Below are 15,112 nucleotides of genomic sequence, written 5' to 3'. Positions count from 1 at the left end.
TGAGGCATAAATAAAAAAAATAAATAAATAGAAATTTAAAAAATAAAATAAATAAATAAAAATTTAAAAAATAAAAGTAAAATAAATAAATAAAAATATGGGTTAATAGTTAGCATAGCATGAAGGTGAAATATTTTTTTAACTGATTATTGTGCTTGATATTTAGATTAAAGAAAAATATTGCACTTGACAACCCTATTTTTTTCTAGTCCTTAGTTTTCTACGTTTATCTTAATAATCAGAACAATTAAATGCAATAATAATGCTTGAGTTATAAATAGAATAATAGTCAAGTTTATTAAAAACAGAATAATAAACAGGAATTTATTTAAAATAGAATAATAAAGAGATCATAAAAAAGAGAATAATACGCGTGAATTTATTAAAAGTAGAATAATAAGAATGAATTTGTTCAAAATGGAATAATTTCATTAAAAATAGAATAATTGGCATGAAGTTACTAAAAAATAGTTTATTGATAATAGAATAATAAGAATGAATTTATTAAGAATAGAATAATAAATAAGACGGAGTTCATTAAATATATCTACAACAGTTTATCACTGATTGTTAATGTAATAGATAAACTCATTTTATATTTTTAAATAATATGCTAAAAAAATAAGACAAATTAATTTTTAAATAACAAGGATCGTTTGGACTACTTAGCGGAGTATATGTGCTTCGTCGACCACCAGTTGGTTGAGTCATAAAAAGTTATCGTTTGATATCCTTCTGCAAGGTACCTTTCAATCACATGATACCTTTTAGTCATATGAAGTTGTTTGTACCAAAAAACATGAAAAGTATTTTGATATTTAATTCCAGGAAGTATGTGTCTTGAAACTAAGTGTTATTTTTACTTTTGTTTTCTTTAGTGCAATCAGTTTTGTGTGATAGGTTTAAATTTTTGAAAAGTGAATGCTCACCAAGTGCAGCTTGAAATTTTGATATAAAATGAAACTGCTTCTCTAGAATTTGAAAGACTTTCTTGATGTGCATCGAATTTATTTCCCCCCCCCCCTAAAAAAAATCGTTTCACATTGCATAACAGGACGAAAAAGACTACATCCATGTTGCCGTACGTGCGGTAGATAGAATTTATACTTTCTGTTACGCCAACCATCTTTATGTCGACCCTCGAGATTTGCATTTAGTATTGCATTAAGAAAGCAAGTATACCTTTCGTTCAAGAAGAGGTCTAAACATTATTATTTTTTAGACTTTTTGCTTGTAATTTCTTAATTGTTCTTCGACACAGAAGGCATTCGACTTGGAAGTTCCAGCAACTCAGAAGAAAGGTGTTATAAATTCTACTCACAAAAATCACAACTTCACCCACAAAACCAGATCGGGGGATATTTCCGTATCGTGATCTGTCGCGCTAACTACAATCGCCAAGGTGCCAAATAGATTTTAAACTTGCAATTTTTTTAAAAAACAAAACATTTTATTGTTGCCCGGGGGTGGCTACAAGTTATACCTTTCGAGTTGGTCCCTATCTGTGATGTTTTTTTTTTTAGTTTCTCGCGGGCCACTGCCCGGAAGTTTCAAAGACTTGGCGATTTTTTTTGCCACAGATCACGATACGGAAATCTGCCCCCAAATCGGACTGGTTTTAAGAATATTCCACCTTTGATTTAGAAGTTCTCCGGATTTTCTATTGATGCGATTTTTATTTAATTTTTGATTTTAGTTTGATTAAATTCGATTTTCTTTTCAAAGTCAGAAAAGTCTATCACGTGATCTACACAGTACAAAGTATGGAAACACTTCTATGCTAACTCTATTTAAACAATCTTTATTTTAGCAGCAAATGTTTTGGGAGGTTTCACGTGGCAAAGCTGTTTTCAAAACTTGAAAGGCCATGCTTGAAGATTTTAGAAATGGTTCACCCATGCAAAACTTGCGTCGAACAGAATGAGCATAGAAAGTTAAAACTTTTTCAGCCTTTTGCAATACCACTAAGATTTAAAAGAAATCATTTTAATATAAATATTGCAATTTTGCAGAATGATATCAGAGCTGCTGGTATTAAAGTTAATAAAGTTAAATAAAGTTTTTAACTTCCTCTCCTCATTGTGTAAAAATGATCTTTCAAATGTTGCCAACAGTTTTGCCAAGTAAAATCTGCCTAAACATTTGCTGCTAAAATGAAGATTGTTTACAAGGAGTTTGTATAGAAATGTTTACATATTTTGTACTTTACTTCTTCGCGTAATAGGTGTTTCTCACTTTCAAAAGAACATCGAATTTAATCAGACTTAAATTAAAAAAAGAAAATCCGGCGAAGTTCTAAATAAAAAGTGGAATATTTTTCAAAACATTTCACTGTCCGATGTGCGTTTATTTCCATAATTTTCTCCAACCCCAATATATTTTCGTAATAATCGCTGATGCCAATTAGCATTTTAATAGATTGCTAGGTGATACTGCTATAAATAAATTCGTAATCATAATCATGAGAGCTAAGCAATATTATGGTTTTAGTGACGTTTAAACCAAGACTTCAACATGCAATAGTTTTTTTTTATTTTTTTGAGATTTTTAAAAAGAAATTTAGCAAAAGAACATCAATCTTATACGTATTTACTATTTTTATCAATCTTTCTTTTGTATTAATATATTATATAAAGTTACTATATTCAGAAGAAGAAAAAAATTCCAATATTTTATGTGGGTGCTAAACCTAATTTTATCCATCACAATATAATTATAAGGAAAAACTAATATAAAATTATGGTTTAATACAATTGTAAGGAACTTTAATTAAAAAGGATTGTAACTAGTACTGGCAGAGCGATAAATGTTGTTTCCTTTTCTGTTTACAAAAGGATAGTTGAGCTTCGTACTATTGAGAAGACATTTTATTCTAAAAAGAGGAATTCAAATTTAAAATTCAACTATTTTTAATTATATTAATGTAACTATTAACAATTTTTAAAATATTTTGAAAATGTGAGGTACATGACCCGCAATGTAACGCCAATACATAAGACTTAAGTACTTTTAACTTGCATTAAAATATCTATTCTAGGAGCAAAACACAATTTGACGCGCAAGTTTAAAACACTATTTTTAACATTAAGGGTAGATTTTAAATAATTGTTGTATAATTTCTTTTAATTAAGAATTAATAAAATTATTTATATAGAGAGAATCGCTTTTAATTGAAATTTGTGCTTGATTCTTAAAATAGACTATTATATTTTTTTAAACTATAAGTTTCGATTCTTAAGTCAAATATGTCGACATAATGTTGCGCACCACCTTACTCAGATTTAAAAAAAATTTCGACAGTTATTATAATTGTAAAACTAAACTGTACTTTTTTTTATAATTATAATACCTAGATTAAGGATTTTAGAAAAAATATGAAGCCCTATTATTCTTTTAAAGAGATTAAGAAAATGTGAGAGCTGCATTAAACATTCTGTTTTGAAAAATGTGTGTATTTCCGTGTATTTACTCCTTAAAATTCTCTAACGTTATTGTTTATTTTGATTAATTTAATATTTTTGTTTACTAAGTATTTATTATTTTATTTAAAAAGATTTGAAACTGTGCACAATTGGGTATAATATGAAAAAAACACAACTACTTCGATTTAGTAGGAACAACATATGACGCAATGCTAAACGAATGGAATTTGGTTGTTGTTTATTTAGTTATTGTTATTAGTAGTTGTTGTTATTTGTTTTAGTTGTTGTTGTTTATTTAGTTGTATTTAGTTTCAATAACTTTTCTTTATAATGCAATAAAATCTGGCGAGCAGCTATTTAAACGATCGAACACTTCGTTTGTTTATTTGTGGCTTGAAGTTAGGCTCGCAGAAAATGCCGTTCATGGGTTAAATTTAGTAGGAACAACACAACCTGTGACGTAGGCTATATTATACCCAATTAGTTATTTTTTTTTATTTTCAAATTTAATTTATTTTTAAACTTCCGAGTTAGATAAGAATTTTTTTTTTTTTTTTTTTTTTTGAGAAAATAGATTTATTTTAGGTTATATCAGAATAATTATTTTTCCCAATTTAAGAAGCGTGCAAAAAAAAATCGTCTAAAGCGTATTCATCACGGATTGTAAGAATCATTCCAAATAATTTGGTAAGATCTGAGAGCAACTTTTTCTTTGAATTTATGCACGCTTTTTTTAAAATTGATTTTCAGTTTTGCTCATTTTTTATGATCATTAGTTTTGTTTATTTTTTATTTGATTTTCAGTTCTTTTTTTTTTCATTTTTTTAATTTTCTTTATTTTTTATTTAATTTTTAGTTTTGCTTATTTTTTAGTTTTGCTTATTTCTTATTTAATTTTCAGTTTTGCTTATTTCTTATTTAATTCTCAGTTTTGCTTATTTTTCTTTATAAATGGTTCGTTTGCTAGTATGTTTTTTTTTAAAGGGAATGATCATTTTTTTCTCTTTCTCTTATTTCCATCATGCTCATTTACTGTTGTGCATCTTTTGTTAATTCTGTTATTTTTTAATCAACACAATTTGATACATTATTGTGCTGATATGCGATTAAAAATTTTCTTTCGTTTGATTTTTTATAATTTCTCTCCTTTTTTTTCAGATTCAGCATAGCATTACCACAGAAAAAATGTTTCATTTAAAAGGTAAAACATTGGACTACGTGGGCACAGCCGTACACTACTACATGTATGCAATTCTGGTAAGATATTGTGCAATAAAACACTTCAAATTTCATTTCAATACGCATGTAATTTAACAAAAAAATTTTTTTTACCTTTCTGTAATAACGAAAAAGGTAAATTGGAATTCCTTTAACATTTTCAAATAATTTTATTGCATATTGACACGCTTCCTTTTTATTTTCCTTCTTCAAAATTAAAAACAAGAGCCAAGATATTTAACTCTAAGAAATATCGATAGTTTTAGTTATGCATCAAATGTGAGATAAGTAGATGACAACTTGGAAATCCTACAGCACTAACCAGGGTTTTAAAATCGTAGGAAATTAACAGTTAAAATATTCTCAGTTTATGTCATTTTGTCAGTTCTTAAAAACTTCACTGGCCGATTCCCAGGTACATTGTATATTTGTTTAAACTGAATATAATATAGTGCAGTTCGAAATCACAGTAAATCAAATTTTTAAATTTAAAAATAAAATTGTAAATCATAACTTAATACTATCGCTTTAAATATAAATAATCTAGTATAATAGTATAAACTATGCGAAAGATACTTCGTTATAATGGCAGTGTTACAATATCCTTAAAGAAGCGTTGAGTTTATTAAGATATTATTGAACAAAGTATTGGATTTTGAGTAAATAGACACAAATGCTAAGTTTAGTCCTGGCACAGCTTTCTTTAGTATAGAAGGTGTAGTATTTAAACATTTTAACCCAAATTTAGACAAATTGTGTAACTACGAAGCCTGGCTAACTGGGGAGGCGAGAAATTCACCCCCTTATTTGTAAATATTTTAATTTATTTTTCCATATTTTTCCGATTGATTCTTATTTTTATTTAAATATATTCCAGACTTCGTTCCTTCACGAAATAAATTTTTTCACCCACTTCAGACCTCTTCCCTTCCTACCCTCAATTATTATCAAATTTGATGAAGGAGGAAATTAACTCTCAGTGTTAGGTACTCTGATTTAAATGTCAGTCAGTATAAAAGATCTCTTATATTTTCTCGCATTTATTTTATGATTTGATAAGCCATCTTTCCTCTTAATTTCTTCGTTTAATTCATGATTAGGACTGGGTGATAAATCGATGTATATCGAAATATCGATTTAACGCATATATCGGCAGGCCGATATAATGACTTTCGTTTTAGGTGATGCATCAGAAACCTGATTTGAGCCGCTCGATTGTGACTTTCATTTTAGGCGATGTATCAGAAATCTGATTTAAGTCGCTCGATTGTGACTTTCATTTTAGGCGATGTATCAGAAATCTGATTTGAGCCGCCGGTATAAGACAACGCTCACGGTTTAACGATATAACAATTTAACATGCGAGGATTCTTGTTTGCAGTTGTTCCCTAGGAATGCCGAGACATGCGTCACCTATTAGTGTACACAACAAAAAAAAGCTCTTACTTAAAAAACAATCATCGTAGTTACTTGTAATGGTAGCTCATACATTTACGCTTACAAGTAGTAGTTCAAGATGTAATCATTATCTCTAATGACTTACTCTAGCAATCGATGCTCAAATCCAGCAAATACTAATCTTTTTTTTTTCCTCTGTGATATTTCGTCCATAGCAAATTTTTTGATTGAGGAGGTTTGATTGGCACAAATGGTGAAATCGAAGTATTGTGAGTAACCGACCGGACAGTGTAGGGGTCAGGAAACTCGCCTTGCATCAGAAAGGTTCTGATGCATTCTCTGCACCATCTGTTTAATACTGTGGGAGCAACATGGGCCCACCCAATAGGGTGCCACTGAAAGAGTGGCCAACAAATTTGCCCTAATACGCCTGAATTGACGAAATGTCAACCCAGGTGAGCATTGGAAGAAAAAAAAGTGTTGTTAGTAAGATAATTTGTGTTTATTATAGGGTCTGATGATGTCCATACCAGGACCAACACTTATAGACTTGACACATTCCAGCGGAACAGATGCCTATGGGATTTCTTTCATCTACGTGGCTCGGGCAACAGGATACTTGGTTGGATCTCTCTCGGGTAGGTCTCTCTTCTCTCTATCAACAACGCTATTCGTGAAATACGATAACATAAGGTCTTGAAAAAAAATTATCCAATTCACCCTCGTTTAGGAAGAAAAATATATAAGAAGATAAATAAGAATTAATATTAAAAGTATTCCTTCTTACAAAGAAGATAGATATAAATTTTTGGTGCAAGAGACATGTTTTGTCAATACCACGCCTAAAGCCAAATAAAAATCACAAAAACGTGGTTAAAATACTGACGGAAATAAAATCAAACAAAATACTGGCAATTTAAAGACAATCAAATCAACTAGGCTTACGCTGTTTTTCGAAACTCTGTCGCCAAAGAAAAAAAAAGCGTAGTTTACGTGGCTTACAATTGAAGCAATGCGAGGATTTCAAACTATACATATAATCTTGTCTTGAAGAATTATCTGGGCTTTAGAACAGACAAATAACTTAAATATTTTAAAAGTTATTGAACTTTTTTTTTAATTGCCAATGTGGTGGTATTTTTCCACACAGAGGAAAATGTTCAAAATCACTGCCTCATTCTCCGTTTTTGAAAATTTTTATGAACCCAGGTAATGCGGAATTGGAGTAAGTTTTTAAATATTAAAAAATTAGACCAAAAACGCTTTTCATTTTCACAAAACTGTAGCTTTTCTCCATATTGACGTTTTGAAGCCACTTTCAGAATAAGAACTGGCTTTAGATAGTCGTTTAGCCTATCTGAAGCCAGCTATATTATTTACTGCATTTAGCAGCCAGCTTTATTATTCTATATTACATTTTTATATTATTCTATACTGCATTTAGCCTACCTCATGACTGTTAGTTCACCTAACAGTCATGAGTAACAGTTCCAAACTCATAGTAGTTATAAAAGTAGCCTATTATTCGCAAAAAAGAATCGTTTCATATTCACGGAGCCTTCGAAAAAATAGCCTTAAAATACAGGCATCTTAAATGAAATCAAATAAACTATCTTAAAACACAGGGAACTTAAAATAAAATCAACTAGGTCAAAACTAAAGTAACTGGTTTAAAATCAAAGCAGCAAGGTTAAAATTACAACTAAATCAAATTAGAACCTGTTACTGCGGTCAAAGATAAATATTGGAACGTTAGTTAGATTATAACTTAAATAAGAGGAAAATATCCTTCATCATAAATTCTACCTAGACACTGATTGCTTTAGGTTGGCATGCAATTTTTTTTGGTTTGGCTTACGAATAAAGAAATAGCGCTTTTTTTTTTTTTTATCTAGATCATGTGACCGGACTAGGTCCGTTTACAACGTTGTATTGGTTTAAAAAATCGATAACTCTTAATAGATCTTAATCACAGAACTAACGTGTACTCGTATTTGTTATAAAGATTTGACCATAAATATCAATTTAAAAAGTTAATTAATCAGCTCAGACGATATTTTAAATTACGAAAGCGGACACAAAAATAAATTTTCTCTGAATAAACAAGTCTGTGCTTTCATGGAATTTCAGTTTTGGACCCTCAAAACATAGAGGGACTGAGTGGTACAAACAGCAAGTGAACATATTCTGTGTCTTAATGTACACTGAAGAGCCAAAAAAACTGGTATACCTGCCTAATATCGTGTAGGGCTCCCGCGAGCACGCAGAAGTGCCGCAACACGTCGTGGCATGGATTCGATCAATGTGTGAAGTAGTGCTGGAGATAATTGACACCATGAATCCTGCAGGGCTGTCCATAAACCAGTGGGAGTAAGAGGGTGTGGGGATATCTTCTGAACATCACGTTGAAAGGCATCCCATATATGTTCTATAATGTTCATGTCTGGGGGTTTTGGTGGCCAGCGGAAGTGTCTAAATTCAGAAGAGTGCCGCGTCGTGTTGCGGCACTTCTGCGTGCTCGCGGGGGCCCTACACGATATTAGGCAGGTATACCAGTTTTTTTGGCTCTTCAGTGTATATTCTACTCTGTTCATATTTCAGCATATCCTGGAAACTTTATGAGACAATTAAGAAATACGGAATGTAATTATAAAACTTTCATTTCATAATTATTTATTGCAATTTAATTTCACGATAACCGGATTTTTTTGATTGCGTATATGTACTTATCCATCATTTTAAACAAAATCCTATTCTTGATCTATTAATTGAGAATTACCACTAGTTATTGAGGAAATAAATTTTTATTTTCTGAGAACTATTTGAACATTTCCATTCAGATTTTGACTCGTGTTTTAAAATTTCATAGCTTAAAATGGTATTAAAGTTATGGCATGCATTGCAACTCAAAATTTTACACAAACTAAATCAGAAAATATTTTATGTATGGTATTTGAATAATCAAGTTTTATAATTGTCTACAAAAATAATTTGATTAGCTTATATAATTTCGGATAGATCTAAACTCTTAATAAAACTAAAATTAACATCAAGGGTCGAAAACTAAAGCAGTATAAAAAAAAAGTTATTTATTTAGAGAAAGTTTAATTTTGAGTCTGATATCTTAACATGAAGCATCATCTGCACTCATTAATTAGCATCCTGATAGTTTTAGAGGGCTCCATACAGCGGGATAAATCTTTCGTGGCAAAATATCTTTCATCTGCGTAAATGACTTAAAATTTAAAGAATAGGAAAAATGAGTTCAGGAAAAAGCTAGGGTAAACTAAGTTTCAAATACTGAGCTTTTTTTTTCCTTGAAAATATCAAAATGCAAATTGTTGCAGGGCAATTTCCCTACGGTGTAATCCAGTTTACATTTTGAATGGAAAAAAAATCAACATTAGCTTTTTTTACGAAACTTTAAAATATCAAATGAATTTTGAAAGCTAACATGTACTTTATATTAAGACTTTTTTTTCACTAGGTGGCATTATACTTGATTGCTTGAAAACGAAGGAATTGGCTATGATTTGCAGCAGCCTATTCATAGCTTTGGGAGCATTTGTCATACCTTTTTGTCGAAGTCTACCAATGCTACTTGGAACATTTGTTATTACTGGATTTGCAATAGGTTTTAGCAACACAGGTAATTATAAAAATTCTAATGAAAAATATAAATACAGGGTTTGGGACAATATCATAATAAACCATATTATCGAACAATTTCTGGGGGAAAATTCCATTTCTAAACTATATAGCAATATGTACAGTGTGTTGTTATGCAGTTGAAATACCGGAAACTTGTTGAGTACTTACCTGTACTGTTGGCTGTAAAAATGTTTAATTGGAATAAGTGTGGCTTATCACTCTTTTGACACGATCCCTTCATGTATTATTTTTAGTTTGATGTATATAGGGTTGATCAAAATAATGGAAACCTAACTCTATGAAAACAATCTTTCATTTAGTAGCAGATTTTATAAGGCGAAAATGTTGGCACAATTTGAAAAATAATGTTTGAAGTTTTTAGAAATGCAAACAAGCATGCAAAATTTGCATCGGCCAAAATGAGCGCAAGAAGTTGAAACGTAATTTCTTTATTTGCACCACTATAAATAAAAATGGTATCAAAACTAAAAGAAAATGTCCTCTATTTATTACATGAGTAAAAATGCTTTATTTTTAAAAGCTTCAAACATGATGACATTTCAAATTGTACCAACAGTTTTGCATGCAAAATCTTCGGAAACATTTGTTTCTAAAAGAAAAATTATTTACATGGAGAGAGAAGTGTTTGCATTTTATTTTATTTCATAACCGTCGTTGAACAGCCAACCCAATCATGGGTTTACGACTACTAATGTTCAACTCCGTAGTCTTGTCATTTTGAACCCAATTCTGAAGACAAGGGAACTCCTGGATCGAGTATTGGGAGAAATTTGCCTCCGTGGAGGACTTTTTGATCCATCAAAAAGTCCTCCACGGAGAGGAAGAACACGAGAACCTCTCACGGTTAGCCTGACGGCAAGGGGACTCTAACCCATGATCCGTCTACCACTGAGTATATTTTACGTCAGCACTGTGATCGGTGCAAGCGGGATGCGGAATTCGCATCGACTGGGATTCAAACTCGGTTCGCCTCATTGGAAGGCGAATGCTCTATCCCCTGAGCCATCTCGGCTCAAGTGTTTCCGTTATTTTGATCAAATTCTCTACAATGCAAATAATTTATTGGCAATGCAATCATTGCTAAGGAATTTTCTATAACCAATAACAAGAACGCCAAAAAATGATGTTTCAAAAATGATTGAAATAATAAAAATCGTCCTAACGTCATAACACGATGCTAAGAAAGCTGTTGCGGCAAGAGATTATGATGCAACTGTCTGGAAATTCAGTTGACTTCCTGTTTCAGTGGAAACCAAAACAAAGCTCTAGACATAAGTTTGTATTTTGAAATCGCTTATTTCTCAGGGATTTAAAACACGTTTAACGCAATTCGAGATTTTAAAAATTCGTGTTAGAAACTTAACAATACGTAATAATAATAATAATATATTATTAAGCTTATATAATAGTATATTAAGCTTATTAAACGGAGACATAAGTTAAAAGTGACAAAATAAAATGAAGTATGGTATTTTAGAATCGAGGAAGCAGTGTTTGCCTGAAAAAGAAAAAACCTCTGACGAAACACAAGTAGATTCTAGATAGTATTCCAATTTATGTAGTCTTCATAAACATATGTTAACATGAAAAACAAAAATTAATGAATTGCAGTATTTTTTTAATAGGTGGTTTTGATGAACAGAGCGCAAGATGAAAAAAAGAACCACCCTTAAAAACTTTTGATCTAATGATCGGATCTTCACTTTCTAGCACTAAATCTTAAGGGTTCGAGGGGGAGACGTCAGATATGCTACTTATAGTGCAGACGATATTTTAGTTACGAAATCAGACGCAAAAACGTACTTTGTCGGAATAAATATATCTTTTTTTCTAGGGATTATGATTTTTGACTCCCAAAATTTAGGGGGTAGCTGCAATCTGGGGAATATGATCCTAATTGTCTGGTCAAGAGAGCAGTCCGAAGTTTAGTCACCTTAGTGTTAATTTTCCTTTTTATGTATTTCGCTGTATCTCGATAACTTTTCATGCACATTGAAAAAATTTTAGCACATGAATATGAAATTCATATACCCAAAGATAATACCTCGTAAAACAAAACAAAAATTTTAAACCTTACAATTTAAAATTTTTTTGACTTTTAGTAAATATAATATTTACTAAAAGCTATTTTTTTAATAAGAATATCTTTGAATAAACAAATCTTATAATTGTATGCAAAAATTTTTTTTTCCCAATTCGCTTAGAAGTTCTGGAGATACGGTGAAATACGCAAAAAGTGAAAACATTAAGGGATCCAAACTTTGGTCGGGTCTACTGATTAAACTATTGGGACACCCTATTTCTCAGATTGCGGCTGCACCCTATACTTTGGGAATTAGAAATCCGAAATTGCCGAAAAAACGGTATGTTTATTCAGAGAAAGTACGTTTTTGTGTCTAATTTCGTAACTTACAATATCGTTTGCATTAATTAACATATTTAAGGCACCCCTTCGAAGCATTAAGATTGAATTTTAGAATGGTAAGATTCGACCAAAAGTTATTCGGGACGATTAATTTTTATCGTTCTTAGTACGGCGAGTAATATTAAAACGTCTCTCTCTCTTCGTATGCCTGTTTAGGTAGAGGAGTGTGATTATTCTTGTTTTCCAATGGCGCCATCTATGGTCAAGAATTCGACTTCTACCACACCCATACGTCACATCCGTTTATAGGGCGGACCCATTCATACATCCATAGATCGTAATTTTGACCTGATTCCGAAAACGATCGATCTCCAATCCAGTACCCCCAGAGGTTTTGATTTGTTATGGGAACATGGAGGACTTCGCGACTCGACAGACTTAACGTGCATCAGTCACCATTTACTACACCGGGAGACTTCGGCCGGCGGGGTTCGAACCCACGAACTCTCGGTCATGGACCCAGCACCCTATCGACCAGATAATCGTGGCCCAATATTAAAAAGTGAAAATCCTGAATAACTTTTGACTTAATGTTCGAATTTTCTCGTATTTCGACTCGATGGTTCGAGGTTCTAACTTTAAATATGCTAATTCAAGCGATATCTTAAGATACGAAATTAATCATTAAAAGGTACCTTCTCTGAACAAGCACACTTTTTTGACGGATTTGAAAGTTTCGTAATCGTTCAAATAATGTAAGAATAAACATAAGAAGAAAACCGAAAAATGATTGAAGTTATTTGAAATTGGAAGTCTCATATGAACCATAGTCGTACAAAATGTAATTATCCATTATTTTTTGATCAATGTAATTATCCTTGCAAATGTCCATTATTACAATTAAAGTAACATTTAGTTATAAAGATAAGATACAACCGGGATCACATGTAATCAAAATTTAACCATAAATATTCATAAATTATTAATTCTACTTGTTTGTAGCTTTTGGTGCCAGAAACGGTTTTGAAAGTTGTAGTTTGGTTTTAAAAACCCAGAAATGGCTTAACCTCATTATTAATTACAATCGTAGTTCAATATTAGCTGTTGTAACTACTAAGAATCAACTAATAGTGAACTTCGATAGCTTGTTATCAGAAATTTGTAAACAATCTCTATTAAAATTTAAATAGTTATCCAATCAAAGTATGAAATTGATTTAAACAAATTATAAGATAAAAATTTTAGGATAAAACTCTAAAATAATATGTTAAAATGGAAAAGCACTAAAAGCTTTGTCTTATGCAATTTAAATAAAAAGTTAGGAACCAAAAATAAGGCAAACGGAATTTGAAAGATATGTATATTAGCAAAAACAGCACTTCATCAGGGGACACACTTTGTTAGCAGACAGTATGTCCCCTGATGAAGTGCTGTTTCTGCTAACATACATATCGTTCCAATTTCGTTTGGCTTATTTTTGGTTCCTAACTTTTTATTAAAATAATTAGTTATTACTTCTAACCCATCACTTCCTGGAACTATTGTAAAACATTCTAATTATTAATTTTCTTTTCAGGATGTAATGCCAGCTGTCTCCGAATATGGGGTAAAAAAAGTGCTCCAGTGTTACAGGGACTCCACTTGCTGTATGGCTGTGGTGCCTTCCTTGCACCACTCCTAGCTGCACCTTTCTTGGACGATTCTTTAAATGCACCACTCAAAGAGCTCAATGCTACAGTCACTCCAAACGTCACATTCCTAAACATAACTGTAGACAAAGTGGAAATTGTCGCCACAGTTCCAACCATAACATGGGTATACATGATTGCTGGCGTCCTCGCAACGTTTGTTACTTGTTTTTTTATTCTAATTGTTCTCTTCCTTCCCCCTAAAAACGCATCCTCCGAAAAAGCTTCCGAAAGTGAAAACGTTCGAAATCCGGGCTATTTATTTACATCCATCGTCGTCGCCCTCGCGTGCATACTCACTGGTCTGTCCTCAGGAATTGAAGTGAGCTTCACACAAATGGTCACGACCTATGTGGTCAACAGCTCTCACGGACTTTCGAAAAGCAAAGGCTCCTACATCACATCCGCCTATTGGAGCGCTTTCACTACCGCCAGATTCCTATCCATTTTTCTAACCTGCAAATTGGACATCAGAAAAATTTTAGCATGTTCATTAGTATTATCAGTATCAGCAGCTATAGTATTATTAACTTTTGGTAATATATCCGTGACATCTCTGTGGGTGGGTGGTGCCATGCTGGGTGTTTCGATGGCACCCCTTTTCCCGGGTGTGCTTGCGTGGGTGGAGAGATACATCAATATTAACAGTCGTATAGCATCAGTATTTACCTTAGTTTCGTGTGTACTGGAAATGGTGGTCCCCCTCACCATCAGCATGTACCTCAGTACATACCCGAATGTGCTTTTTGTTTTCCTAACAGGTGCGACATCGTTGGCGGCGATTTTATTTGTTATTATACACATTATTTTAATTCGCAAAGGAGAGAAATATGAAGCACATCCCGAACAACAGGTTCAAGAAAAAGAAGCAACTGTCTGAAAAAAATTAGGCCATTGAATAACGCTCATATTTCATCATTTATTTTACATCAGTTTATTAGTGTGAAGAAAAAGATTGACTGTAGATAATCCATTTGAAATGTATTATTTGTGTGTTTCAGCACAATGCGTGATTTCGATCCAATTCCTTGTGATACTTTTTGGAACTGTAACATACGGATCCCAATTAAATATATTTTGATATTTTCATGACTTGTTTTTTTTCCTTTCTTTGTACGTACATAACACAGTCACTGTATGAAATCCGGCATTCTATAGAATGGCTAAAGTAGGTAAAATATGAAATGAATAATATTTCACATATTGCCTAAGTATTTTATTGAATGACTACTAGACCTGCAGTATAGCTAGCAATTTTTCTTTCTTTTTTATAACCGTTGTTGAACAGTCGACCCAATTTTTGGGTTTACGACTACTAATATTCAACTCCGTAGCCTTGTAATTTTGAA

At 31.9% G+C, this 15,112-nt stretch overlaps 1 protein-coding gene across 3 annotated transcripts in view; it reads left to right on the top strand.

Annotated features, from left to right (window-relative positions):
• Positions 1-14,850, top strand: part of LOC107436500 (sodium-dependent glucose transporter 1A) — a 34,310-nt gene extending 19,460 nt beyond the window's left edge. For all 3 annotated transcript variants that reach the window (XM_016048247.4, XM_016048244.5, XM_016048246.4), the window contains 4 exons: positions 4,581-4,679; positions 6,550-6,676; positions 9,526-9,687; positions 13,652-14,850. In XM_016048247.4, coding sequence (XP_015903733.3) covers positions 4,608-4,679; positions 6,550-6,676; positions 9,526-9,687; positions 13,652-14,643 — 1,353 coding nt within the window. In that variant the 5' untranslated portion in view covers positions 4,581-4,607 and the 3' untranslated portion in view covers positions 14,644-14,850. The remainder of the gene's footprint in view (positions 1-4,580; positions 4,680-6,549; positions 6,677-9,525; positions 9,688-13,651) is intronic.
• The last annotated feature ends 262 nt before the right edge of the window (positions 14,851-15,112 follow it).

This window comes from Parasteatoda tepidariorum, chromosome 6, assembly GCF_982258835.1.
Source record: "Parasteatoda tepidariorum strain Cologne lab strain chromosome 6, Ptep-v5.0, whole genome shotgun sequence".
Lineage (NCBI taxonomy): Eukaryota > Metazoa > Arthropoda > Arachnida > Araneae > Theridiidae > Parasteatoda > Parasteatoda tepidariorum.
This window is presented reverse-complemented; position numbering and strand designations above follow the sequence as displayed.